At 42.4% G+C, this 25,705-nt stretch overlaps 1 protein-coding gene across 6 annotated transcripts in view; it reads left to right on the top strand.

The window, feature by feature from the left end:
- Positions 1–25,705, top strand: part of COBL (cordon-bleu WH2 repeat protein) — a 961,684-nt gene that overhangs the window by 274,144 nt on the left and 661,835 nt on the right. For 3 of the 6 annotated variants that reach the window (XM_085607312.1, XM_085607314.1, XM_085607308.1), the window contains exon 1: positions 6,461–6,536. The exons of the other annotated variants lie outside the window; for them this stretch is intronic. In XM_085607312.1, coding sequence (XP_085463438.1) covers positions 6,472–6,536 — 65 coding nt within the window. In that variant the 5' untranslated portion in view covers positions 6,461–6,471. Of the gene's footprint in view, positions 1–6,460; positions 6,537–25,705 lie in introns of those variants that run through there. 6 annotated transcript variants of the gene reach the window in all.

The following is a 25,705-nucleotide window of genomic DNA, read 5'->3' as shown; positions in this document are numbered from 1 at the left end:
ACAGGCGAGAAGAAGGTTTCCTCTAAAAATGTGATCTGCAATATGCAAGACATTTTTAAAGAGGATCCAGAAAAATATTCCCATTCGACTACTGGGATATTGCGCCACCTTTTATCATCCACCTAAGACATATTGCTAGGGCAGAACTCCAAAGGGATGCTAAAGAAGCATCAACATCAGGAGCTTCTCTTCCACATCCACCAGGGCATCAAGCACCAGCACAAGTGGTGCAGCAGGAGAGAGTGACATACTTCCAGACTATAAGGACATTGTGCTGTACTGCTGGTGCTGTAGACATATTATATTTTCTGGAGAGATGAGCACATGTGTGCACAACAGACTTTTTAAGGAGCACAAGTGCTCCAAGAAACAGTATTTGTTTGCTCCTCCTTTTGTTTCTCAGTAAGTTTTTGCTCCTCATTATTATGACAGTTTTCCCAATAAAAAATTGAAAAATACAAAAAGTTAATTCAAAAAGGCTATTTTCAGGACCACCGTTTCTCATGAAAGAAAGACAAAAAGTGTGTTCTATTTCATGTATGTATGTGTTTGTGTATGTGCCAGTAAGGCCCTGTATGCATCTGTGTCAGAATTTGATAGGGAGTGTATGTGTATGTGAATATGTGGATGATAGTATGTACGCTTTTTTATATATCGAAACTCCGGACAGTGGTGTTATGTTTAGGTAAATAGTGCCACTGAGAAGAATCGCACAGTAAAGTATCAGGATGTGAATAGTTCACGTGACGGTGGTGCAAGTTGCGGAGAACCACCAACCTCCCCAAGATAGGCCTGAGCCAACAGAAACAACTAGCACTCCCCAGCACACGTCAAGTACAGGTAAAACTTTTCAATTAAGCAGTGTTTTTAGTCAGCACAATTCATATAAAATAAACAAGATTCTTTTCTCTCTCTTCTCAGTTGTTTAATAGCGTAGATCTTCAACCAGCCTCCAAAAGCCAACACGTATTTCATCGCACACAGGGAGGTTATCCCGCAACTTTTTCAAGGCTATATCTTCTCAGTAGAAACCTTCGATTCGTGGTGATATTTCCAACCCACAAAGTCTTGGCGGTGTCCCAAATTCCGTATTTCTATAAGTATCCAGGGATCTCGGTATGTCCCGTCTCCAAAAGCTTAAAGTCAGATTCTCAATTTGCCGGACGCCGCCACTCGTGTTGTGTCGAGTACAGTTACACGAGAAGCCATGGAAGCAGGCCTTTTAAATACAGCAAATACCTCCTCACCAGACGTCACAGAATCACACAATCACCACCCGTGCCTCCACACCGCTTTTTTATATATGTATGAGTGTTTTGGTGTGTGTAAGAATGCCTGTATCTGTTACTGTAAAAATGTGTATGTGCCCATGTGTGTGTGTGAGTGAAAGTGTGGTTGCAAATGATATTGTGTGTGTGTATATATATATATATATATTTGAGACAAACAAAACGTCCTTGCGGGGGGAGCACTCAATAGCTGGTGCCAGCAGTGAGGTAAGGACAAACCTCACAAATATTTACAAAACAAGATTTGAAAATCAAACGCCGCACTCCTCCTGGATTTGGTAAATGCAAATTTTAATGACCTCCTCTCCACCTACGCGTTTCGAACTTAAACAGTTCTTGGTCACGGTGGTTACATGAGTCCTTTGTTTATTTTACTTATTTATACCAAACTTCCATGTTGTCAACAATGAGGCATTATGGGAATGGTAGTTCTAAGCGCCAAACATGCACGAATACGTGCTCATCAAATCATGCTTACAAAGCCGTCTCGTCATACACGCCACGCAGGGGCATATCGATGTTGTTTTTCTTAGTTTAAGATAAACCCGATAATAGTGAGCAACAAGTTTACTCTCTAACGCTTGGCATGTTTTACGCTCATTCTATGCGTATATTCGGGTTTTTAAAATTGCGAATCACTCGCAATATATACGTAAAACTAATTGACTAAGTGTCAAAAATTATCGGCTGAGTGCCATGAATACATCTATAAGCTAGTGCGTGACGTAATGACTGACAACACTACAAGCAATGAATAGAAATTTTGCCCATTGCTACGATAATCATAATCATTACACAATCAATTTATATATTCATACTTAAGCTTTTATAAAGATATCTGGAGAAGGTTTAAGATTACGCTATTGATCAGGAAGTCAATTACAAAAGTGTTTTACAAATGTACATAAAGTTCCTCATCTCCATTCATGCCCAACAGAGTCCGTGTCTTAAATCGAATTATTAATTTGGACTCCAGGCGTCTGAGCTTTTGAATTCTATTTCCTCCTCTTTCATGTTCAACAATGGAGGCTATGCCTGAATAGCTGATGTCTTTCCAAGTTTTTCCAACATGATTCTGTAAATGTTTTGTTAAAGCATAGGTCATGTCTTTGTTCTGAATTGCGCGTATGTGTTCTAATATGCGCTTTTTTAATGGACAAATGTTTGAACCTATGTAGCGCTTGCCGCAAAAACATTCAATCAAGTAAACTACAAATTGTGATTCACATGTGATTGTATTTTGAATTTCAAAAGTTCGACCCTTTGAGTCTTTGATGGTTTTCAGGTTTTTACCTATTTTACATGCTTTGCACGTCATACATTTGGTGAACCCCTGTTATCGTTTTTCCAACCAGGTTTTTGATCTCTTGTTTTCAAAGTGACTGTTGACCAGTGTATCACATAGTAATGGTGCCTTTCTGTATGTGATCAATGGAAAATGTCCTATTGTAGGGCCAATATCAGGATCTTTTTTATCACATTCCAAAATTTCATCAAGATTTTTCGAATTTGGAAACTTTCTTTGGAATAAGTCAGGATTAGACGCGGTATTTCATCCATCATTGTTGTTTCCTTGTCCTTATTATCTGCTTTGGTTCTAGCTGTTAGGGTTTGAGCTCTCGTTTTTTGTCTTGCTTTGGTCTCTCCACGCAAAATATAACCATATTTATAACCACGTGCAGTGAAGCGTGTTTTTGTATCCAGGAATTTCTTCTCCATCTCTTCCGGCTCTGAGCAGTTCCTTTTCATCCGTAGGAATTCTCCATACGGAATACTTTGTTTCAGTGATCGCGGGTGAAAGCTCGATCCATGGAGGATGCTATTAGCCGATGTTTTTTTCCGATGGACTGTTGTATGTATTTTATTTGATTTTATGTATACTTTAGTGTCCAAGAATTCAATCTCTCTTTGTTGTATGTTATATGTGAATTTGAGACCTATATCATTCCGATTGAGTACTGCTATGTATTGCACAAGTTTTTCTTTGGACCCTCTCCATAATAGGAAGAGGTCATCGATGAAGCGTAGCCATAATACCACATCTGTGGTGTATGGATCGTTCTCCTCTCTCCAAGCTATGTGTCTCTCCCACCATCCCATGGTGAGATTCGCATAGCTTGGAGAGAAGGAAACTCCCATAGCAGTACCGCACTTCTGAGAGTACATTTGTTTGTTGAATAAAAACACATTATTGGTCAGGCATAGTTCGATCATTTCCATCAACATATTGGTGTGTTGCAATTCTCCAATTGGTCTTTGTTTGAGAAAATATGCTGTGGCTGCCAGTCCTATGTTGTGATTGATTGATGTATATAATGAAACAACGTCAATCATTGCTAGTAGATAATCTGATTGCCATTTGGTTTCCATTAGAATTCTCAAAAAATCACCTGTATGTTTAATGAAGGAGCTCAGAGTTGGAACAATTGGAGCTAGGAAGTGATCTACATAGTCAGCTATGTTTTCATAGAGGGATCCACAACTTGAAATTATGGGTCGACCCGGGGGTTTGTGTAAGGTTTTGTGGACTTTAGGCAGAAAGTATATAGTTGGTGTTACAGGGTTGATTACTGTTAGAAAGTTTTTTTCATCTTGACTAAGTAATCCATTTTCATGCCAGTTGCATATTCGATTATGTATGTCCCTGGTCATTTCTGGAATGGGGTTGAAGTTTAACAAGGTATAGTTAGTTGTGTCACTCAATTGGCGATGGGCTTCCTCAATATAGGCTTGTTTGTCAAGGATGACAATATTGCCACCCTTGTCAGCTGGTTTAATTTCTATTGTGTTGTTGTTCTTCAATGCTTGCAATGCTTGACGTTCTTGCAAAGATAGATTTTCTTTGATACCTGATTTTGTATTTTCCAAAACTTCTAGTTCTGCCACAACTAGGTCCTGGAACGTGTCAATTCGATTTCCTGGGTGCAATGATGGACAAAATTTTGATTTGTTTTTAAAGTTGGTGTGTGGACGATCATTTGTTTGTATACCCATCTCTTCTAATACTTGTGTATCCGTTGACTCTGTCTCTTCAATTTCATGGACTAATTCATATGCAGTTCTAAGGGCAGTTGTTTCAGCGATGATATATCCTTCTGTTTGCGAGGGGAGTTTGGAATCTCTCCCTGTTGCATCCTGTATTGACTTACTAGGCATTTTTGCAAATAATATTTTGAGTTTTAATTTGCGGATATATTTGTACATGTCTATCCTGGTTTCGTCTGCATCTAGGTGTCTTTCAGGACAGAATTTACCAAATCCAGGAGGAGTGCGGCGTTTGATTTTCATATATATATATATATATACACGTGATCAAGGCTTGTCGCCGAAACGCGTTGTGTGAATTAAACACCTGGATTTTGTTACTTGGTTGGTCGCCTGTTTCTTACTGAGAGCGCACGATATATTTCATGTTTTGATTTGGATATATTTATATATATATATGTGTGCGTGTGTGTGTGACTGTGTATTTTTGCATGTGGGAGAGAGTGTGAATATGATTATGTATGTGTTTGTATGTCTGTGTCAGTATGTGTGAATGAGTGAGGGACAAAATGTGCATGTGTGTTTGTGTGAGAACGTGTAAGGATATGTGTGTCGATGTATTAGTTGCATGTGAGAAAATGTGAAAGCACGTGCTTGTGTACTTATATGTCTGATAGTGTTTGTGTATTATTGTCTGCATGCGTGTGAATATGTGGGTATGTGTCTGTGTTTGTGCATTTGTGTCAAAGTGCGTATGTGTGTCTGTGATTGTGTGGGTTTGTATGTGAAAGTGCACGTCTGTGTACGAGTGTACTAGCAAACCAACAAACTCTCTTCCTATGGTAAGTAGGTCCTAACTGCAACTACCCAGTGGCGACTGTCACTGTGTTATATATATAATCCATTGCCTCTCTGTGCTTTTGCTATTCACTTTTGTATCGTACAACAAGGCTCATCTACTGTAAGCTGTAATATTTGCAATTGAAGATGCTGCCTTTGAATCTGGTCTTTACTGTCCAGTAAGGGCCTATCATCATTTGCAACTCCAAATGGGTCTATCAATTTGTTGGCAGAAAGATTCTCATCACTGGCTGACACTTTGATTTAGGTTTCAGTGTGTCAATCAGTTTGATAGGGTTTATATTGATAGTTAATTCTTGGGGCGGGGGGGGGACGTCTTATACATTGCCTCTTGAGCAAGAGGGATTTTCTGGTGTTGCACGCTTCAACTGGACAGACTGAAAGTTGGGCAGCATACACATCTTTTAGCTATTTCCTCAAACACATATTTACTGGAATTAAGTTTCATAATATTTGGGCTAAATAAGAAATGCCCAAGCCCACATCGGCGAGGGTGATCTAGCATGAGCCACAAATTGGAAGACTGAAGTTTCCCATCAATTTAAATATTTGTTTTAGAATATTTCTCTACTAAGGCCATATAAAACAACAGGGTGTGCCATACACATTAGGGTAACCAAATCTCTTCTTCAGATCAATTAGACCTATTTCTGAATTAGCTGCAACTGTTTCTGTTATGCTACATCTCCAAGACAAAAGGGGCCCATTCAGAAAGGTTACTTACACTTTTGAGCGAGTCTGCACTTTTTCAGTAAGTTTATTACTTTTTGGTATTGACAAACTGAGTGTAAGTTCCTACTAAAATAAAAACAGTAGTAAGTCTGGCACTACACATGGTCAACCACTTGTACAACAACAAACTCCCATAGAAAATAATGGAGATAGTGACTTTAAAATAAAACCCCATAGAAAATAACTTTAAATTACATTATTTAAAATAATTAAAAATATAAATAAATATTGTAATTATAAAATATTATTGTAACTTATTTGGAATTTAACAAAATATTGTAACCATATATATTATTTTAAAAATGATTACATGAATGTATCTCTATATATAAAGTTCAATAATTATTTATTATTAATGGACATTAAAATATGTTTTTCTTTAAGTGAGAATGTATTTTTTAATTTAAACTTCTTTTAATTTAATTCAACATATTTACATTAATTAAAGTTTAATTCAAAATGAATTTGGTAGTGCTGTAGCACTTGTTTTATTTTGTTCTACATTGAAAGTAAATATATAAAATGAATGTACATTACATTTTAACATAAACATATTTTGTATGCTTTTTTTATTAAATAATCTTTTTTTATTTTTCCCTTTCATATGCAAAAATCTCAATTCCGACCATTGAGTCTTCCTGTGGTAAAGTTTAGGGAAAATTTGAAAAGGTAAGAAGGAACATAGTGTAAATACGCTCACATTTTTCCTCGTGAAATCATGAGTGCTTCACCTATGTATTGTAATAGATAAGAGCTTTATGACTGCATATGTGCAATGCATGCATAGCTGGATAACAGTGCAGGATTCTGGGTATTGTGAAACACGTTCTGCTGCATTGGTGTTAAATCACACCATTTGATTCTTAAGGTAAGACCAAGGCCACTGGAGTTATGCGGTTCTGTGGCCACAACGTTTTTTCGCACAAGTATAGATTTTCCACATTTGCCACATAATCCATCCTCTGCTGCATAATCTTCAGATTTTAACAAACAAAACTGATTTCTATCTCAAATGGATAAAAAAAGGTTGGTACGTGCAAACGGCAGTGGATGGCCCCATACAAAGGTTAACTGGTCATCTTTCAGTTGTTCATTCCTTTATTTGGTTGATAAGGTGGACTATTTGCTCAGACAGTATTACCATATTTAAAAATTATAAAATAATTAATTCTATCTGCATTATGCTGCATAATTTGACTTTTTGGCTGCTTAATTTAGTCAGCCCTGCTGCGTAATTTGGAGCTCCCCTGTCTCATAATGCCAGTGGCCCTGGATAAGTCCTACTCTTACCTCTGTACGAATGTACAAACAGCATTTAGAATAGGGATACCTTCCACCCCAAGGAAAGCATGACACCTTTTGTGGGCTAATTTATGGGCTCAAACATATTGCCATTTTAAAGGATGACTGAGACATAACTCCCATGGTTCATCCAGTTTCTGAATTTTAATCCTGCCCTGTGTACCCTTGAATAAAGGAATTATCTCGGGTCTACACAGAAACTGTTTTAGCAATAATCTGGGCCCCTCATTTATCCGGTTCTGTTTATCTTGAACTCCCTGTCATTGAGTTGTAGGCCACCCTGATAGTATCACCATACCAGAAGGGATGGGCCAGCCTATGATGAAGCATGCCACACAGGTGTGGGTGAGGCCATTATAAACAATCGTTTTTTTCTGCTTGGCCCTTGTCTCGTTAACAAGACTGGTTTAACTGGTGCATTATCACATTTTTTGTGTGGTTGATGATAAGGAGGGGGTGCGATAATTGTAAACCCCTCTTTCTCTCTTGTTGTGGTATTCTGCAATTAGACCCTCACACCTGAAGCAAACATCTGAGTGCCACATCCTACAAAATGGCACAGAATAGAGACCGACTAGAAACAGAAGTGAGCTGGTGATTAGGGAAAGAGACACAATTAAGAAATACCCGCAGGTGCGAATAAATTGATTGTCTGATGTCTGGCTTAACCTTGTCCTTTGATGTGTTTTGCTTTTCAATCACTTAAAATACAATACTAAAATCAAACGGGGACCGCTTTGCCTTGTTATGAAATATGGTTATATGTGTATTATTGCATTGAGTTATCATAGCATTTATAATTTTTAGATGATGGTAACTGCAAGATTGGAGTGGGTTGTATGTCAGAATATCATAAACATACATATAGTTGGACATAAATATTGTGGCTTAAATACCATTTACAAAAATACTGCCCCATTGAGTGCAGATTTTCTGTTATGAACTCCAGTCGGGCGGTATTTTTTGTAGATGATATTTATGTCAGACTATATGTTGAGAACTGTATTCCCCGGGGGATTGGTATAAATTTGATTTTGCTTCTCTCGTTCTCTTTTGGTTTTTATATATCTTGTTCATTCAAGCCGAGGCAAATGTGTTTTGGGGATAAAATCTAGAAAGTTTTATTTTGTTTCATATTTAAAAGTTTTCTAAAGTTGTCTGTCTCTTACTAAAGTTTTAAAAGACATTGATTGGCTAGGATGTTCTTGGAAAAAAGATGGATATTTTGATATGTTTAAAGCTGCACTATAACTAAACACATGCACTTGTTATCTAGAAGCAAACACGTGTGAAAGAAAAGCTAAGAAGATGAGCAGCCCTACCTGAATGCAAACCCATAGGGAACAGATGTTCCAGCTGAGCCCAACTAAACCACAAGAAAATAAACTTCTCAATATTAAAATTCAGCCATTCATATGTATAGGTGATCCTCTTCCACCTATATTAATAATAATGTCAATGTATTTTTCAACTATCTTCCCGATAGGGTATCCAGGTGCTTGCAGGTTCCGAAGGCTGATATGAACAGCCATGTCTTGAGGGCCATTCGGAATTCCAGAGGTGAAGTGATGATTCAGAGTTGCGTAGGGAGGCTGTTCCAGGTTTTTGATGTGATGTGATGTGGGAGAAAGAGTGACCTCCACTTCTGCTTCGGTAGATGCAGGGAGAATGGGCGAGTGAGAGCCTAGGTCTCTCGACGGTTGGTGGAGGTTCAGGGGGTGGTTATTATAGACGGGTTCTTGGTTGTGTGGAGCCTTGTGTGTGAGGGTCAGCAGCTTGAATTGGCATCTCCTGTACAGGGAGCCAGTGGATGTAGTTGCCTGAGGTGGCATGTGATTTGGGTTTGCCAGGGAAGGCCGAGGATGAATCTGGCGTTCTATATAGTCTATAATCTCTGTAGGAAGTGTGCAGCAATTCCTACATAGAGGGTGTTACTGTAGTCCAGTCCACTGGTGATGGGGCAGAGTGCCTATGCTTTCTTTGCATAGGCAGTAGGATTACCACAGGTAGTTGGCATGGGTACACCTGGTATTCTATTAGAATATAGAGCTTTAAATAATGTGCTACAAAAATACTGTATCCAGAATATTGACCACCAAAATATAGTGTAAGTAAGAACATATAGAAAAATATAGATGTACTCTACTTAATATAATCCTGTTGAGGGCTGTACTGGTTGTTAAAGGCCCTGAACCCGAGTTATATGCCCACGCCTACTCTACTTAATTTTACTTTCCTATATGTGTACCTACCTGCACGATATTGTGGTAGTCAGTATTCTAGCTACAATATTTTGATAGCACAATTTTATGTGTGGTCGATATTCTGACACACAACCTTAACCTTTTATTTAAACTATCATTGGCAAAGTCAGTGCCAGCATATGTCTCAAAAACATGCTGACACCTAAACGAAGTAGCCATTGTCTTGCATCAAACATTTTACATTTTTAAATAAATTACTAACAGAAGTAATTTTAGTAGAACAGTATTGGTGCTTCCTAGCAGGTATGTGTACATCACAATACAATATGATTCCTATAGATACAAAGATAAGTACTATTTGCTTTGAATTGATGTAACCTGCAGACATCATTTAAACACACCAGGTTGACAAAAGAATAAAGAATGGACAAAAGAATAAAGAATGGAAATAAACAAAAGGATAAAAAATGGAAAGGAAAAGGAACTGGAAAAGTAAAGCAAATGGCCATCAACCCTTGTTTACATGAGGCTGATAGATATGTAAAGCTATCTCTGACCTGGGCCTAAAAACAGCCTTTGATGCCAGTGACCAAGGTATCGCTAGGCTGCTTGCTAATGCTATATTTTGAATACAAATGTAAATGTGACTGTTGTAAGACCTCTCTGGGGGAGCCATTCTGCCTTTGGTTACTGTAGAGGAACAGAAAAAGCCTTCTTTGAAGTGAAAAACCATAGTTGCAGGAAATGTCCATATTTGCAAGTCAGTTCGGGCGATACTTGACCACACTGCTAATCATACCATCTTGATTAATCAATTCCAAGACGGTCGGTTCCTTGTAGCACAACGCAAAGTGATTTCACTTGTACTTGTTTGAAAGAACCTAAGGGATGTACAGTTGGAAGGACGCTATGTTTTGGATTTCCAACTGTGGTTTTCCTCAGAGAGGGAGATGACCTTTGTCCAGGATTTGGATGACACCCAAACCGAGCTGCTCTTTCATCTACATGCGGACTGTTTGAGCAATTCAGCCACTCAAGATGGCTACCCCACAGACTTAAGAAACTGTAAGGACACCAATTGATCCATTTTTAGAAGTAAAACAAAAAATAGTAGGAGAGAAAAATAACCACCCACTGTTAAGAGTACGATAAATCTTGAAAGGAAGATACAAAATTGGGATTCCCCTTATATATTGCCTTTTCCTGAGTGGTAGGTGTAGGCCTTTAAACACACACAAGCTCTACTATATTATGTGAACTGAGAGGTGTTCTTCTTTCCAGGATTTGTTTTGTGTTTTTTGTCATTTTAGACAGTAACACAATTGAGCTGATGCTAAAAAAATGTTTTTTAAATCATTGTCCATATGGCATATATGTTTTGTTTATGATTAAAGGTACTTTGATCTCTCTCTCATTTTAGAACCTTGTGTGTCCTTTAGAACCTTGTGTGTCCTTTTGGATCTGCCCTTTTCCATAAAGGATCAAATAAATGATGTATTGAACAATGCCGCTAGTATATATCTTTACTGGACAGGCTGCAATAATTCGTAAACATTACAAAATAATGGGGAAACCCAAATAAGGTCACAGGACCTGGGTACAGTATTCTATGAATGACAATTGGTCCTGCACCCAATTCTGTTGTAACGCAAAAAAAGATCTACACAACTTTTGAATTATTGCTGGCTGGAAAGTCAACAGCTAGTAATCAATACATCAATGAACATAAAAGGGCCTTAGTTAGCACCCTGAAAGGAAAAACGACAAAAAGGACAAGAACACACCCACATGCAGTTTAGTTCAAGGGTTTTTACTTTGTTGTTCATAAATGTATCCACGTTGGGCAAAGATATTATCACATATCATCCACAATTAGGTTGCTAATAGAAAAAAGGTGTAAGAAGTGAAAAAGTGCTTGTGTTTTAAATAGATGGTAGAGAGGAAAAGAAGTGTTAGATAATCAACTTAGTTATCTATTCAATGTAGATACTGGGTCTTAATTTACAGCACCACCCAGTACGATCAGACCTGTCCATATTCATATACAGTAGACAATTTCATACTTTTTTCGTGCAACAATGCATCATCAAAGGCAAGGGGCAAGGAAGTATATTAAGGTACAGGTTCTTGATGGGCTTAGGCGTCGACGTTTCAACCCGACATGCGAAGAGGGTGGTTTGAAACCTCTGCTCGCAGGTCTTCATCAGGACAAGAAGGAAGGGCAACATAAAAGGTGAAAATGAAATTAATTACACATATTTTCCACCTAAGTACCAAAGGTATGGATGGGGTGTGAGTATTGACCTATACCTGGTGCCAAGGCTGGGCTAACCAGGTGGCTATTCCCGTTAGGTAAATAGTCTATAGAGAAAACGAAATTCTATTTAGTTGTAGAGTAAGAGAAACTGATTTAACCAAAATTATGCAGGGTGCTAATTGCAACACTTACCCGCAACGAGCGAGTAGTGAATAATAGTCAATTTAAAGTGCAGCTGCACAGTGACTGTCAAGTTACGTAGTTCTGGGTAAGAATTTTCAAGAACCTGTACCTTAATATACTTCCTTGCCCCTTGCCTTTTGATGGTGCATTGAATAGATAACTCATTTAATTATCTAACACTTCCTTTCCTCTCTTCCATCTATTTAAAACACAAGCACTTTTTCCCTTCTTACACCTTTTATAGGTCTCACCTAGTGTTGTAACGCGCATGTGCTACTCGCTCTACGAGACATATAGTAATCGATAAGATTTCAGAAGTGGAGTTAAAGCCCCGCCCATGGTTTACATTGGCTGGCGTCTTCATTCATGCTAAACGCTGGCTCGTGATTGTAAATGAGGCTTCTTTGTGACCGCCCTGTCTCCTTTTCGGACGCGGTGGGCTTTATCTGGTGGGCGAGCACTATTTTGAAAATGGACACTGATGGGGACAATGGCGGCTGCAGAGCTATATGCTCTAAATTGTAGGTTTTTTATTATTTTAATGAGCGCGGTGCCTGCTAGGGACACCGCGCTCATTTTATTTAATTATATTTTACGTTTATGTTGTTTCGGATGGTGACATAAATTGTGTGGGAAATTCTGTGTTTTACTTTACAACTTCCCTCTCAAGCGAGACTTAAGCAGAATAGAAACGGAGATGACGCAACCCCGTTGTTTACATCTCGGCATACCGCTGCTTCGGTCTGGTCAATTCAAGGGAGAGAGACGCTGATCGCTGAGAGCGGGAAGTGCAGGAACAAACTCACGTAGCGTACGTGAAGAAGGAGGAGACCCAATGGGCAGGGAATAAACAACATCCGTGGGATTCACAGTGCATCAGTATACTGGTTACTAGGAGGAATGGCCCGGGCCAGTGCCTCGAACTTTCTTGGAGGTTGTGGCCGAAAGATGCACACCCTTCTCTGCGAGGTTATGCACGCAAGTGGTGGGTTTCGACAGCAGACTGTAGTAATCTGGTTCGGGGTGGTAGTTGGGGCAGCGGGCATCAGTGAGTACAGCGAGGGTGTTACTCACTGAGTAGTTAACAGAAGCAACGAGCACTATGCTGGCACTTTGCCAGTCCACAGTCTAGAGATGACTGTTAAACTGCATCAGCAGTGTGCAAGAACAGCATATGTTAGGCTAGTTGGTGCCAGGCTGCCGCCGAATGTGAGGAGGTCGCAGAGTGTGAGGTGGTGGATTTCCAGCTAGCAAGGTGAAGGGGACGCAGGTCTGTCATCTTGCCGCGCGTCCTCGCTGAGTAATGGCCGCTGTTGACAAGCTGAACATCGACAGAATGCTCAGCTTGTCAAAGAATTGAGGAACATTGAGGAAGGGGTGGAGATTCAAAGATTTATTAGCTGTTGGGGTGGGGGTCAAGGCGTGCCCTGGGAGAGTGGGTTAGGGGTTGTTTGTGGTGATGATGGATGTGGGTGGCAGAGTACTGTGCCGTACGGAGCATGACCTGCCGAGTGCAGCGTCCCTCTCTCCTGGGTACCCACCTCCCACACTGGACCGTTATTCCTCATCCATGCCCGAGCCTTCTACCCTTGCCTTCACTCAATGAGACTCGCATAGTGTAATTCTTGTAGGGTAGCCGCAAAATTAATGTTGGCAGATGGCACCATTTATCAGGCGCACCTTATGTTAATCGTGGGATTCCCGTACCTGATCATTGCTTCCAGGTCATTAGCACAATTGGCTTAGTTGTGGTGAATCAGAAAGCAATAGGTATCAGTCGAGGACTGGAAAATTGTGTCCCTGTAACATGTCCTCTGGTACTTGGGCTTGAGGTAAAAGCACCCTTTTTCCGAGCACCCCTTTTTCTTCTAACTGAAATGCGAAATGGCCCTACATCGGCTCCTCTGCTTGATTCTCTCAAGTGGTTCCAGAAACTGAACTGTGTTCTCTCCTATGTGTGCCCCAGGTTCATCATTGGTATGCTTTATAGCTAAGGAACTTGTCATAGTGTGTAGGGAGGCCTCCTCGCGCCCTCTGGTTTATTTATTGCACACCTTCTTCGACAGTTGTTTTGGGGACCTGCCCCAGCTCTTCCATTGGAATTGGTTCCTAGTTGATTGCTCTTGGGGTGCGCGTGGTTTGTCATCTTCGGGTTCCCTCTCCCACTTAGCATGCTTTGTCCTTGCGGTGACTTGAACTAGAGGATTGGTATTTAGTTTGAGTGGAAGTAATGAGGGGCGGTCTATATCAGTTGTTGAGAGGAGGTACAACACGTTCTGCTGCATTCAATTTTATGGGAAATATTGAACCCAATAATGAAGAGCCAAGCATGCCCCCCTGAATTTGAAGTATCATTGCATCTTGTTTTAGAGTTGTGATTGTGCGTGCTTTTTATAGCCGCTCACAGCACACATTTTTGAACGTATGCAGCCTGCCACAGATGTTGAAACCACTCTTTTTGCCTTTTAAGAAAGCCCGTGGTCCCATGAAGTTATGAGCCTGTAGATTATTCACACTATTGTGGACCGGAATGCTAAGATATGTTTGCACTTATTTTGTTTATACATAATGCATGTTGCTGCACATTGGCGTTCATAGTATAGAAACAATTTTTAGCCAAGCACTTGATGGCTCTTTGACTTAATCCACCGTATTTCAGTCAGTGAGAAAAGTATTCAAGACGTACGATCGTTGCTTGAAATGCACCGTGGGTCTATTCTGGCTTCCTCCCTTCCATTTCCCCAAGAATGAATTAATGTACTTAAAGCGTATTGCCCATTTTCCAATCAATGTCATTCTTGTAGGTTGACTGTCTCCAACTAAGGTGACCAAAAGGGATGTGGCTTAACGGCCGGAGCTCCTGACTTTGGAGCTGAGCTGGGGAACCAGTTTAGAGTTTCGTCGTTCCCTCAACATCCTGTGGTTCTGGGCAAATCACTTAATCTCCCCGTGCCTACCAAAACAAGCATTTGCAATGCAATAGGTCTCACATTTACGCGAGTTTGAGCTATTGACATTGCAAATAACAATGCCTTTTCATTTTAAAGACATAAATAAAAGGCATTGTCATTTACAATGCCAATAGCTTAAACTTGCGTAACTGCGTGACCTATTACATTGCAAATGCTTGTTCTATTAGCAACCTACTTTAAATTGTGGATGATATGTGCAAATGTCTTTACCCAACGTGAATGCATTTATGAACAGCAAAGTAAAATCCCTTGAACTAAACTGCATGTGGGTGTGTTCTTGTCATTTTTCCTTTCAGGGTGCTAACTACGGACCTTTTATGTTCATTGATGTATTGATACTAGCTGTTGACTTTCCAGCCAGCATTAATTCAAAAGCTGTATAAATCTTTTTTTGTTACAACAGAATTGGGTTCAGGACAATTGTCTTTCATAGCAATAATTCGTAGAGGCAAAGAACAATATTTTGTACTTAACTACTCTAATAAGAGTTAAAAATGAGCCATCCTATCTGGTAGCTGGAAAGGGGAAATCGCCCACATTATCGCAATACTGATTTGTAATAAAACACATAATTCAAATTAAAGTGATCCTATTTTTGCACAAAGCCGTTTGATCAGTGGGCACTTAACATCACAGCATCGTGGTCAACAAAGGAGGGTGTGGCCACAGCACATAAGCACGCAGGAAAGCAAATATGGGGGTGGGAAGTGGTCAAAAGCATCACAAATCTGGAACATTTTGGTGTAAAGTAGAACTGTGTTACGGGAACTTTCAAAAGCACTTAAATATGATCCTATTTGACTAATTGCGTAGGTCTCTGGTTTTTGAGGCTGTGTGAAGTGCTTAGAAGGTTGGGGTGTTACACAAAACCCATAGAACATGGATTGCTACTCAAACCTTAACAATTTCAAGGTTTCATTCATCCGTTTGGACTGTGAATAGTATTGTTTGTTTCGAGCTATGTTAAACTAAGCTAAGTAATTCCTTAAATTGGTAGCAGTGTTTTATGGTCCTAAAATCCTATGGGAGGGTACCGGTGACAGGATAACAAATGACAACTCCGAAGGCGGAATCTCTCTTAAATGTCACTAGAAGTCCGAAATGGCATTTATGATCAACAGTAGGAGTTAGGAATTGTATATTTTTCATATTATATGTAAAAAATAATTAAGAAAATTCCAGGCTTCCCACGGCCTGAAATTGTTAATTCAGAGGAATGTTGTTATGCCAGTGAATTATAGAAAATCCTTCAAACCTATGCCATTATTTGTGTAGATTATAGGAGTGGAACCCACCAGTGTTTGTATATTGACAATAGCCAAACGTAATTTATATTGAAATATGTAATTTCAAATATAAATAAGCACGTGTGGTTGATCATTTGATTTTCAGGTTTCCCAAATGTGAATTAGGCATTAAGAACAATTAAGAAAATCAAAAAATGTTCAGTCTCCCTGGCATCAGAGTAAAAATATTCAGTTTCAATATTCTATTCTTGTGCTCGCTCGTTTTTGATTTCTTAGTACTCAGATGCCCACTAGTAGGTTTTGAGCACCATAAAATTGATTAGCTTGAAATGAGAGAAGAATTGTTAATTGATTCTGCCAAACGGTATTTGTTCTGCAGCGCTGGTATCAATTTGGCTGGTTGGTTTTAGTGACTAGCAGATCTTTACTGTTAGACCTGTCAACCTTAGGGTGGTTTCCCCCAAACTGTTTGCCTTGCTCCTCCATTTTAACTGACCTAGTTTTTGCTGGCCTTAGGACTCTGCGCACTTTATCACTGCTAACCAGTGCTAAAGTGATTGTGCTCTTTCCTCTAAATCTGATAGAATTGGCCTATACCCAATTGTCATATTCAATTTACTAACAAGTCCCTAGTGAAGTGACACTACAAGTGACCAGGGCCTGTAACTTAAATGCTACTTGTGGGTCTGTAGCACTGATTGGCCTCCCACTTCAGTAGCCCTTTAAACATGTCTCCGGACTGCCATTGCAAGCCCATGTGTGTGCAGTTTCCAACTGCCATTTCAACCAGGCAAAATAAACTTTTTGCCAGGCCCAAACCTATGTTTTAATACAAATAGGTCACCCCCAGGGAAGGCCCAGACAGCCCAGAGGGCAGGGTGCAATGTAATAAAAAAGTTAGAAATGTACTTTTTAAGTTGTGCATGTGCTAGTAGAGAAACTCTGACGTTTGTTTTTTACTTCTGCAAGGCCTACCTCTCCCATATGATAACATTGGGGTTGCCTTATTGCCTTCTATAAGTGCAATTGAGAGGAGATGACCAGTTCATGTTTGATGTCGCTGAAATTGGAATGTAAAATCCTATCTTATGGTGAAGTTGGATTTTAAATTGCAATTTGGTAAGTGCCATTTTTAGAAAGTTGGCATTTTCCTACCTTAGCCATTTAGTGTGGCCTGTCTCTGGTCACATGACTGGGTGTAGCTTTCAGTTGAGGTTTGTGTATTCCACCTAGAAAGTCACACACACTAGGGAGCTTAGTTGTGCATGGATAGGCCATCATTGGCAGGATGGGAGGGAGGAGCTGGGTACAGTCCCATTTGCTCTTTAATAGGCTTGTTCTGCCTCCACACAAAGGGCTGTGTAACCTGTCAGTTAGTCTGGAGCCAGGAGAGGCATGATGCCTGGGGACTTCAAAGGGAAACCTCTAGAAGCTTCTCCCCCACTTCAAAGGCACAACTGGGTATAAATACTGGACCTCAGACACCCACTAGTCAGTACACTTATGGACCTCTGGCTATTCTGCCAGGAAGAAGGACTGCTGTGCTGCTACAAGGACTGCACTCTGCTGGCCTGCTGCTCTACAAGAACTGTTAACCTACTGTTCTGACCTGCTACCTTCTTGCTTGGGGAAGAAAAACTAGACCTGCAACTTCATCTTGAACCCAAGACCCCACAGTTGCTCCAAGGGATACTCTGCTGGCCTCCTGATCTGGGCCTTAGGGACATAAAAGGCTCCCCAAACAGCTCCAGGACCTAGCTGCAGTGAGTTCCAGACCCCCAAGTGGTGTCTCTCAAGTCCTAGACCCTTGGTGTTGGTCACAGTCTCTTACATCAAGCTTTTGGGCTCCGTGCAACCACAAACGGGCCTGTTGTCACAGAGACTGTGTTGCTCGCACCGAAAATCAGCACATTTTTGCAGCCTGCCATCTCTTCGCACCAGAGGATCGACCGCTGTCGGGAGACCACCAACACGAAGCACCAGCCCACCCATTTTCAAAGCCCGGCCTGCTTTTAGCACCACACTGACAGCCTCCCACAACGCCCTCCTTGCTCCTCACAATCCTCTCTAATGCAGAACTTGCAAAGGTAAAACTTCAGCTGGGCTAATCTGGGACTGTATCAGACCTGTGCGTAATTGCGGTCGGCCTAAACTTTTTTGACTTTCACCTGGCCCAACGTGACCACATAGCTGTGGTTGGCACTTTGTGTTTCTAGGCGCTATTTGATCATTTATTCTTTAAAAATATTTCTACTTAAGTGGCAGCTTTGTCAATGTGAGTAGCAGCTTTCTCAATGTGAGTGGTAGAGACCTTCTGCGAGTGCCCGCTTTGAGAAATCTCACAGGGAAGCAGTCTAGCACTCGATTTTTTTCGCTTGCGCTCGCCAACTTAATGTTGGCAAGCCGTGCGCCACAAAAAACTCCACCACATGGCAGTTGGCGGAGTTTTTCCGGAACTCTGCGCTCCAAGCGGAGTGGGCCAAACTTCACAACCTCCACCGGAGGAGCGGAGTTTACCGCCCAACCATGTGAACTACTATGGTCCTAAGCGGGATCAGAAATATTTTATCCTTCCCATTAACCAATAAGAAACATTACTAAACAATACAGGGTGGTATTCCATGACCTAACACAGTGACAATAGACCACCATGATTCTGTAAATGAGAAACAAGAAACCTCTGGAAAGTGGGGTTCAGATTTTGAAAATGCTATGACATCATTCAAAGCTCTGTTTAATGCTGATCACATACCTTAATATTAATAAGGAAAACATGAAGAGTTTCAACCTGTCCATATTCTTTTAAATGCACTACTTTGAAAAATGTGTCAAAAAATACCGTCCTGCTGAATATGTGATGTAAGTGGGAGGGTGTAGTCAGGGCAGCGAGAGATCACAAGTGGCCAAACAGCCTTAGAGGGGCCTAATGAAAGCTTCTGGCTGGTGCTTACATTATATGATTACCATATCCCCTTAGTAGATATCTGACGCTGGGGAAAAAAATGTCCAGTAAGGTAAGTTGTGGGGCGGGATTTTGTTTTTTAACCTTTAGGCAGTGTTGTTTTGCTTTTACGCTGGGAAGTGTGTTCCAGTTAGCCTTGACGTACGTGAAGGCTTTGTTGTGACTTGTAATAAGGGTTATTTTTAGATTTCTGAACCTTTCTTGAACATTGACCTGTATTTTATCAGGCACGTCAGGTAAGCGAGGTTGGGCAAAATGAATCACAGATTACTTCTCTTCTGCTCATTCAGCCATGTTTATTGCTTCATACCAATATGACATGTGATTACCTTCTTGGTGCTTGAAAACGCCGCTTTACTTCGGATCCTTATCTCCTGCGAAGTTCCACAAGGTTTTACAGCGATATCCGCAGGCTGTCCACGCTGTCAATCCCTTTAAAAATATTTTGTGTATTTATGATGGTCATTAAAAAGCAAACACGCAGACACATTGTGAACACTAGTCAATGATTGCGATGTTTGTCAGTGCAAAACAGAGTGGCTCAAAGTGAAACAGAAACGTCGAATTCCCGTGCATGACGTAAAACTAACAACTTGGATTAGCTAAAGTGGAGAAAGAGAAAGTCCATCAGTGGCGAACATCTTTAGGAAATAATCATTTAGATTCAGTTAAAGGATTTTTAGTGCCCTGGAAAAAGGAAGACATTTTGCTTTTCGGGCGATCGCTTTCCGCATAAATATGGCCATATTTAAAGCTATTTGTTGCAGCCCGGTGCGTTCGAGCGAGTCATTTCTTAGTACCTCCATGGGCACCCCTCAGTCCCCCCTCCCCCAGAATACATACCCAAATAACACAAACACAGACTGTTAAATTGGGTAAAGTTTGCTGCAGGTTTATTACATATTCCAATATGTTGTGGGTGGGTTATCTTACGGGCGATCCAAGGGCAGGCAACCAACTGGGCCGCCTGCCCGCCTGATGAGCCGGGGCAGCGCTGGGGCGAACCCCGCCTTTGCTGCCATCCAGGTGATTCTTTTCCATGATCACGTGCTGTTGGTAACTTCTACTCACGCCCCTTTCGGGGTGGAGCGTCGCATAGCAAATCCCCGGTTGTTCAGGCCCACAACCGCCCGCAGGACTAGCGGGGCGCCGACACGGCTTCCAGGACCCTCCCCTGAGGCTCCTCGGATTTGGCTCTGGCACCCCCTATGGTGCCGCGCAGAGGTACCCTTGGTACCGGCCTGCTTCCAGATCGCCCTGTAACTCCGCCTGCAACGTAAAAAGAAATATTACAATGCTCTGACCCCCCACCCGACCCTTACGCCGGGTAAGCGGTAGAGAGGGATGCGGCGTCCTAGGCGAACAAAGAGGTCGTCAGGAGGGTGGGGGAAGGCTAAATAGCCTCCCCTTCCCCACAGGAGCCCGGAAGTGACGCGCTTGTGCGTCACTTCCGGGCGAGAGAGAAGGGAGGGAGACACCGGCCCCTGGGAGGAGGCGGGGAGGGGTGACCGGTGCCCAGGCGGCACTAGGGCGCCGACCTCTCTAGTGGCCCCCTGCGGGGGCCGCGATCGGCGGCAGAGTGCAGCGTAAGGCAGCAGCATACAGTGGCCTTAACGTGGCGCAGCCTGTCCAAGAGAGTAGACGCGGGGGGCACTTACTCTGGCCTCACTCACGCTTCCAGCTAGACCTGAAGGGTCCGCTATGACTCAGTGCACCACACCATGTTGTGAGTGGATACTATCTTGTGCTGCGGATCTATCTGTCTGTCTGTCCTTCTGTCTGTCTATCTTTCATCATGGTACATTAAGTATAGTAAACTATATTTACCTATATATAGTTATCTTCATGATATTTTTGTTCTTGATATTTTGGCCGCACAATATGCTTTCCTCAATATTGTCATCATAATCATAGCAGATTGTTCCCACCACTAATCCCACGTAGGTGTCAGCAGATCTGGACATAGCGTGTTGATTTTAAAATTGTTTAATGTGTTTTTAAAGACTACCGCTGCTTTGTCCTCTGCCTTATTCATTTCATTGGTGTCCCCCTGGTCCGTCGCGGCTTGTGCCGATTGAGCGGAGGGGTAGACACGGAGTTTGCAAATCCTCACTTCCTGTGAGAGAGGAAGGTCAGCGCTCCATGCTTGTGCAGTCCCGCCCACTTCCCACATAAATCCGAGTGCGCAGAGCGGACGCGCGCAGCAGATTGTTCCCACCACCAATCCCACGTAGGTGTCAGCAGATCTGGACATAGCGTGTTGATTTTAAAATTGTTTAATGTGTTTTTAAAGACTACCGCTGCATTGTTCTCTGCCTTATTCATTTCATTGGTGTCCCCCTGGTCCGTCGCGGCTTGTGCCGATTGAGCGGAGGGGTAGACACGGAGTTTGCAAATCCTCACTTCCTGTGAGAGAGGAAGGTCAGCGCTCCATGCTTGTGCAGTCCCGCCCACTTCCCACATAAATCCGAGTGCGCAGAGCGGACGCGCGCAGCAGATTGTTCCCACCACCAATCCCACGTAGGTGTCAGCAGATCTGGACATAGCGTGTTGATTTTAAAATTGTTTAATGTGTTTTTAAAGACTACCGCTGCATTGTTCTCTGCCTTATTCATTTCATTGGTGTCCCCCTGGTCCGTCGCGGCTTGTGCCGATTGAGCGGAGGGGTAGACACGGAGTTTGCAAATCCTCACTTCCTGTGAGAGAGGAAGGTCAGCGCTCCATGCTTGTGCAGTCCCGCCCACTCCCCACATAAATCCGAGTGCCCGTTTGTATCTACCCTTCCCTATGGCTCCCATTAAATACTCCCGTCAGGAGCTACTGGCCATGAACACCTGTAACCCAGCCATTAACGCTGCAGATCATACCTCCTCTTCTTCCAGTAACAAAGTACCGATCGGACTACCGTCTCTGGGAAGACACCCTTTAAACGTACCCACTACTAGTAAACCCTTACCCATCATACCAAAGTACCTTTCCTGTTTATACTGCAATGTTCGATCCCTTCCCAAACACGCTCTCGAAATCTGGGCACTCTTAGACTCTGACAAGCCCGATCTTTTCTTCATCACCGAAACCTGGCTATCGGAGTCCTCACTACCAGATATTGCAACCGCCCTTCCCCAGGATTATAAAATTACAAGACTGGATAGGGCAGATAAAAGAGACGGAGGAATCGCCATTGTATACAGAGCCAACATCAAGCTTCACCTTATCAACTCACTCGCCGCTGAGTGGGGCGAAATCTGTACTTTCACGGTAACATTGGGTAACAAAGAATCCTGGAAAGGAGCCCTTATTTACAGACCCCCAGTAACTCAAAACCAACTTTGTAAATAAACTTACCGAAACCATCGCCTCGCATGCTTTATCCTCGACAAACTTTTTTCTATTAGGCGACTTTAACCATCACACTGAACTTGCTCAAGACCCTCACACGGCTGAACTTATCACCAGTATGAGTGCGTTAGGTCTTGACCAGTTAGTGACCGGCCCCACCCATTCTGCCGGTCATACCCTGGATCTCCTTTTCACTAACTCCGACAAAATAACTATCGACTGTTCTGTACCCGTTCTCTGGTCGGATCATTTCAAGATCTATTTCCATATTCAACTAACCTCACTTACACCCCAACCTAGTAAAGATCCCATCATGAGTAGACCCTGGAACAAGATTAGCCCTGAAGCATTTTCCTCCCATTTTTCCCCCCTACCCATTGAATCGCTCAATGATCCCAACCTGGCAGCCATCAACTTAGATCAAGCTATCACTACTACCCTTGATATAATCGCTCCCAGTAAACTAAAGAGATGTCCCAACAAACTGTCCCCTTGGTTTACTGTTGAACTTAAGACCATGAAACTGGCTGTAAGAGCCCACGAACGCAAATGGCGCCATACCAAAGACCCTAGCGACAGGTCTCAATACAAAAAACTTCACCACCAATATATGAGCGACATAGCTCTAGCCAAAAAAGTCTATTTGGGGAATAGGATAGACCAGGCCGCAAACTCGCACAAAGAACTCTACAAAATAGTCAAAGAGTTCTCCAACCCCTTAACTTGCCAACCTGTCATAAACGCGTCCCGGGAATGGCTTGATACCCTCTCGTCTTTTTTTTTACAATAAAATAAATGATATTTACAAATCATTCACCAATTTTACTGCTTCTACTCCATTCCCTGATCCGTCCATCAATATAACCCTGCCTGCCCCCATCACCATCCTAAACCTATTTCACCCGTTTACGGATGATGAAGTCACTCATACCATGAATAGAATCAAGTCTGGCTCCCCTACTGATCCAGCTTCTTCTCTAATTCTATCTAAAATTGCGCCTATCTTGATCCCTTACCTGACTAAAATCTTTAATCTCTCGCTTTCTCACTCAACGGTCCCTTTACACTGGAAAGAAGCCATCGTCAGACCTATCCTGAAGAAGTCCTCTGCCGACCCATCCCAACCTCTGAATTACAGGCCCATTTCTCTGCTCCCTATGTTTGGTAAGATCATGGAATCCCTAATTAACAACCAACTCACCAAACATCTTGAGTCAAACAAAATATTAGACCCATCCCAGTCTGGATTCAGGGCGTTCCACAGCACCGAAACAGCCCTACTTGAAATGGTAGATAACATCAGGTTAGCCCTGGATGCTAAACAATCTGCCATTTTAATACTACTCGACCTATCTGCTGCCTTCGACACCATCTCACACAGCATTTTGATAGAACGGCTGACAGAGGTTGGTGTCGAGGGCTCAGCTTTGGCATGGATTGAAAGCTATCTGACTGGACGGAGTTCTAAGGTTCAGATTGGCAAATTTTCATCAGCTAATCAGGAAGTAGATAAAGGTGTACCCCAGGGCTCTATCTCGAGCCCCACGCTTTTTAATCTCTACGTCTCACCCCTTGCTAGATTAATTAAAGCTCATGGATTCAAGACCGTGTCTTATGCAGACGACACGCAAATCCTTATCACCCTGGGAACCAACGCCACTAATATCAAATCGAGATTCCAAAAATGCATGCTAGCAGTAAAGGACTGGATATCAGATAACTATCTCTTACTTAATGCGGCTAAAACGGAGATTATGTTCTTCGGTAATGCTCATAAGCATTGGTCTGACGATTCGTGGCCAGCACTGCTGGGTATCTGTCCTCCTCCCAAGACAGCAGCCCGCAACTTGGGGATAATGCTTGACAATAAACTTACACTGGCAGACCACATTAATAATATCTCTCATACCAGCTTCGGACTCTTGCGCAACCTAAAGAAAATTTTCAAGTGGATCCCTCTTTCCTCTCGCTTGCCTTTAATCCAGGGACTAATTATTAGTCGCCTGGACTACGACAATGCCCTTTTCGCCTCTATTAACGAGAATCTCCTGAACAAACTCCAGGTCCTTCAAAACACTGTAGCCAGAATGGCTCTTGATTTACCCGCCCGCACCTCCTCTGCCCCCTGTCTGAAGGCGCTTCACTGGCTTCCCATAAAAAAACGCATTAAGTTTAAAATGTGCTGTCTAGTCCATAAAACTCTGAATGGCAATGGCCCAGTCTACCTAGCAAACAAACTGATAGATTACCGCCCCACTAGAACACTCAGATCTTCCAGCCTGCACCTCTTAGCGGTCCCCAAAGTACGAACCGTCAGAAATGGTGACCGCTCCTTCTCCAAAATCGCCCCCGAAGGCTGGAATGCTCTCCCCCTACACATAAGACTTGAACCCAGCCATCAGAGATTACGCAAACTTCTGAAAACATGGCTATTCTAAAATTCTGCTTATCTCCTACCCAACATCTGAGCATCTGCTGGCGCTATGAGACCTTCGGGTGATATATGCGCCTTACAAATACCAATACATAGACATAGAAGTCACCTCGTGCACAGTTTTGCGAGTGAGAAAGTTCTCCACAATCTTATTCCATATTTCGTAAATTATGATTACCCTACTCTCACAGAGGTCGTAGGTATAGCAATATGTACTTGACCCACCAGCACTCACACCAGCACTCACACTCACACAGAGAGAGTGGCGGGGAATGTAGGTTCTGATAAGGAAAAGAGCTGCAGGTATTTTAAGACAAGCAACAGGATTCTGGGAAGGTTACCAAGCACCCTCAATGAATAGCAGCCGAGGATGAAGACATAAATGCCCTGATTACGTTGTCAGTCGAAGTTGCCTCCGACCGACACCGTCTCAGTGGAGGAACCGCCTGACCATAGGTCGGCGGTTCCGCACACCGAATTACGTTCCGATCGCACTCCCATTTCTCAATGGCAACTTGTGCTGCGGGCGTAAACCGCCTGCAGCACAAGCTCCCATTGAGAAATGGGTGTTTGTGAAAATGCCTGCATGGTGCGCCTGCCACGGTGCCTGCCACACGGTGCAGGAATTTATGGTGGGGGGGGCACCATGGGTGCCCCCCAGAGGCGGAGGGCCAGGGGGTGAGGGGGCCCAGCTAGGGGCCCCCAATGTTGCTTTCCAGCAGTCTTTCCATGTTGGAAAGACCGACATGGAAAGGCTGTCGGAAACCGACATCATAATCCTGACAGCTGAAATGCAGTCAGTAAGGGATTATTTGTAGTTTCTGACCACCCATCAGAAGGCATCGGTCGGTCCCACCGACTGCTGCCTCAAGGTGCACGCATCCTAATGCAGCAGTAGATGCAGTTTGGACCGCAACGACAAGGTGTCGGTTGCGGTC

Source organism: Triturus cristatus, chromosome 5_2 (genome assembly GCF_964204655.1).
Source record: "Triturus cristatus chromosome 5_2, aTriCri1.1, whole genome shotgun sequence".
Classification (NCBI taxonomy): Eukaryota; Metazoa; Chordata; class Amphibia; order Caudata; family Salamandridae; genus Triturus; species Triturus cristatus.
The sequence above is the reverse complement of the archived record's forward strand: the minus strand, read 5'-3'. Positions and strand labels throughout refer to the sequence as shown.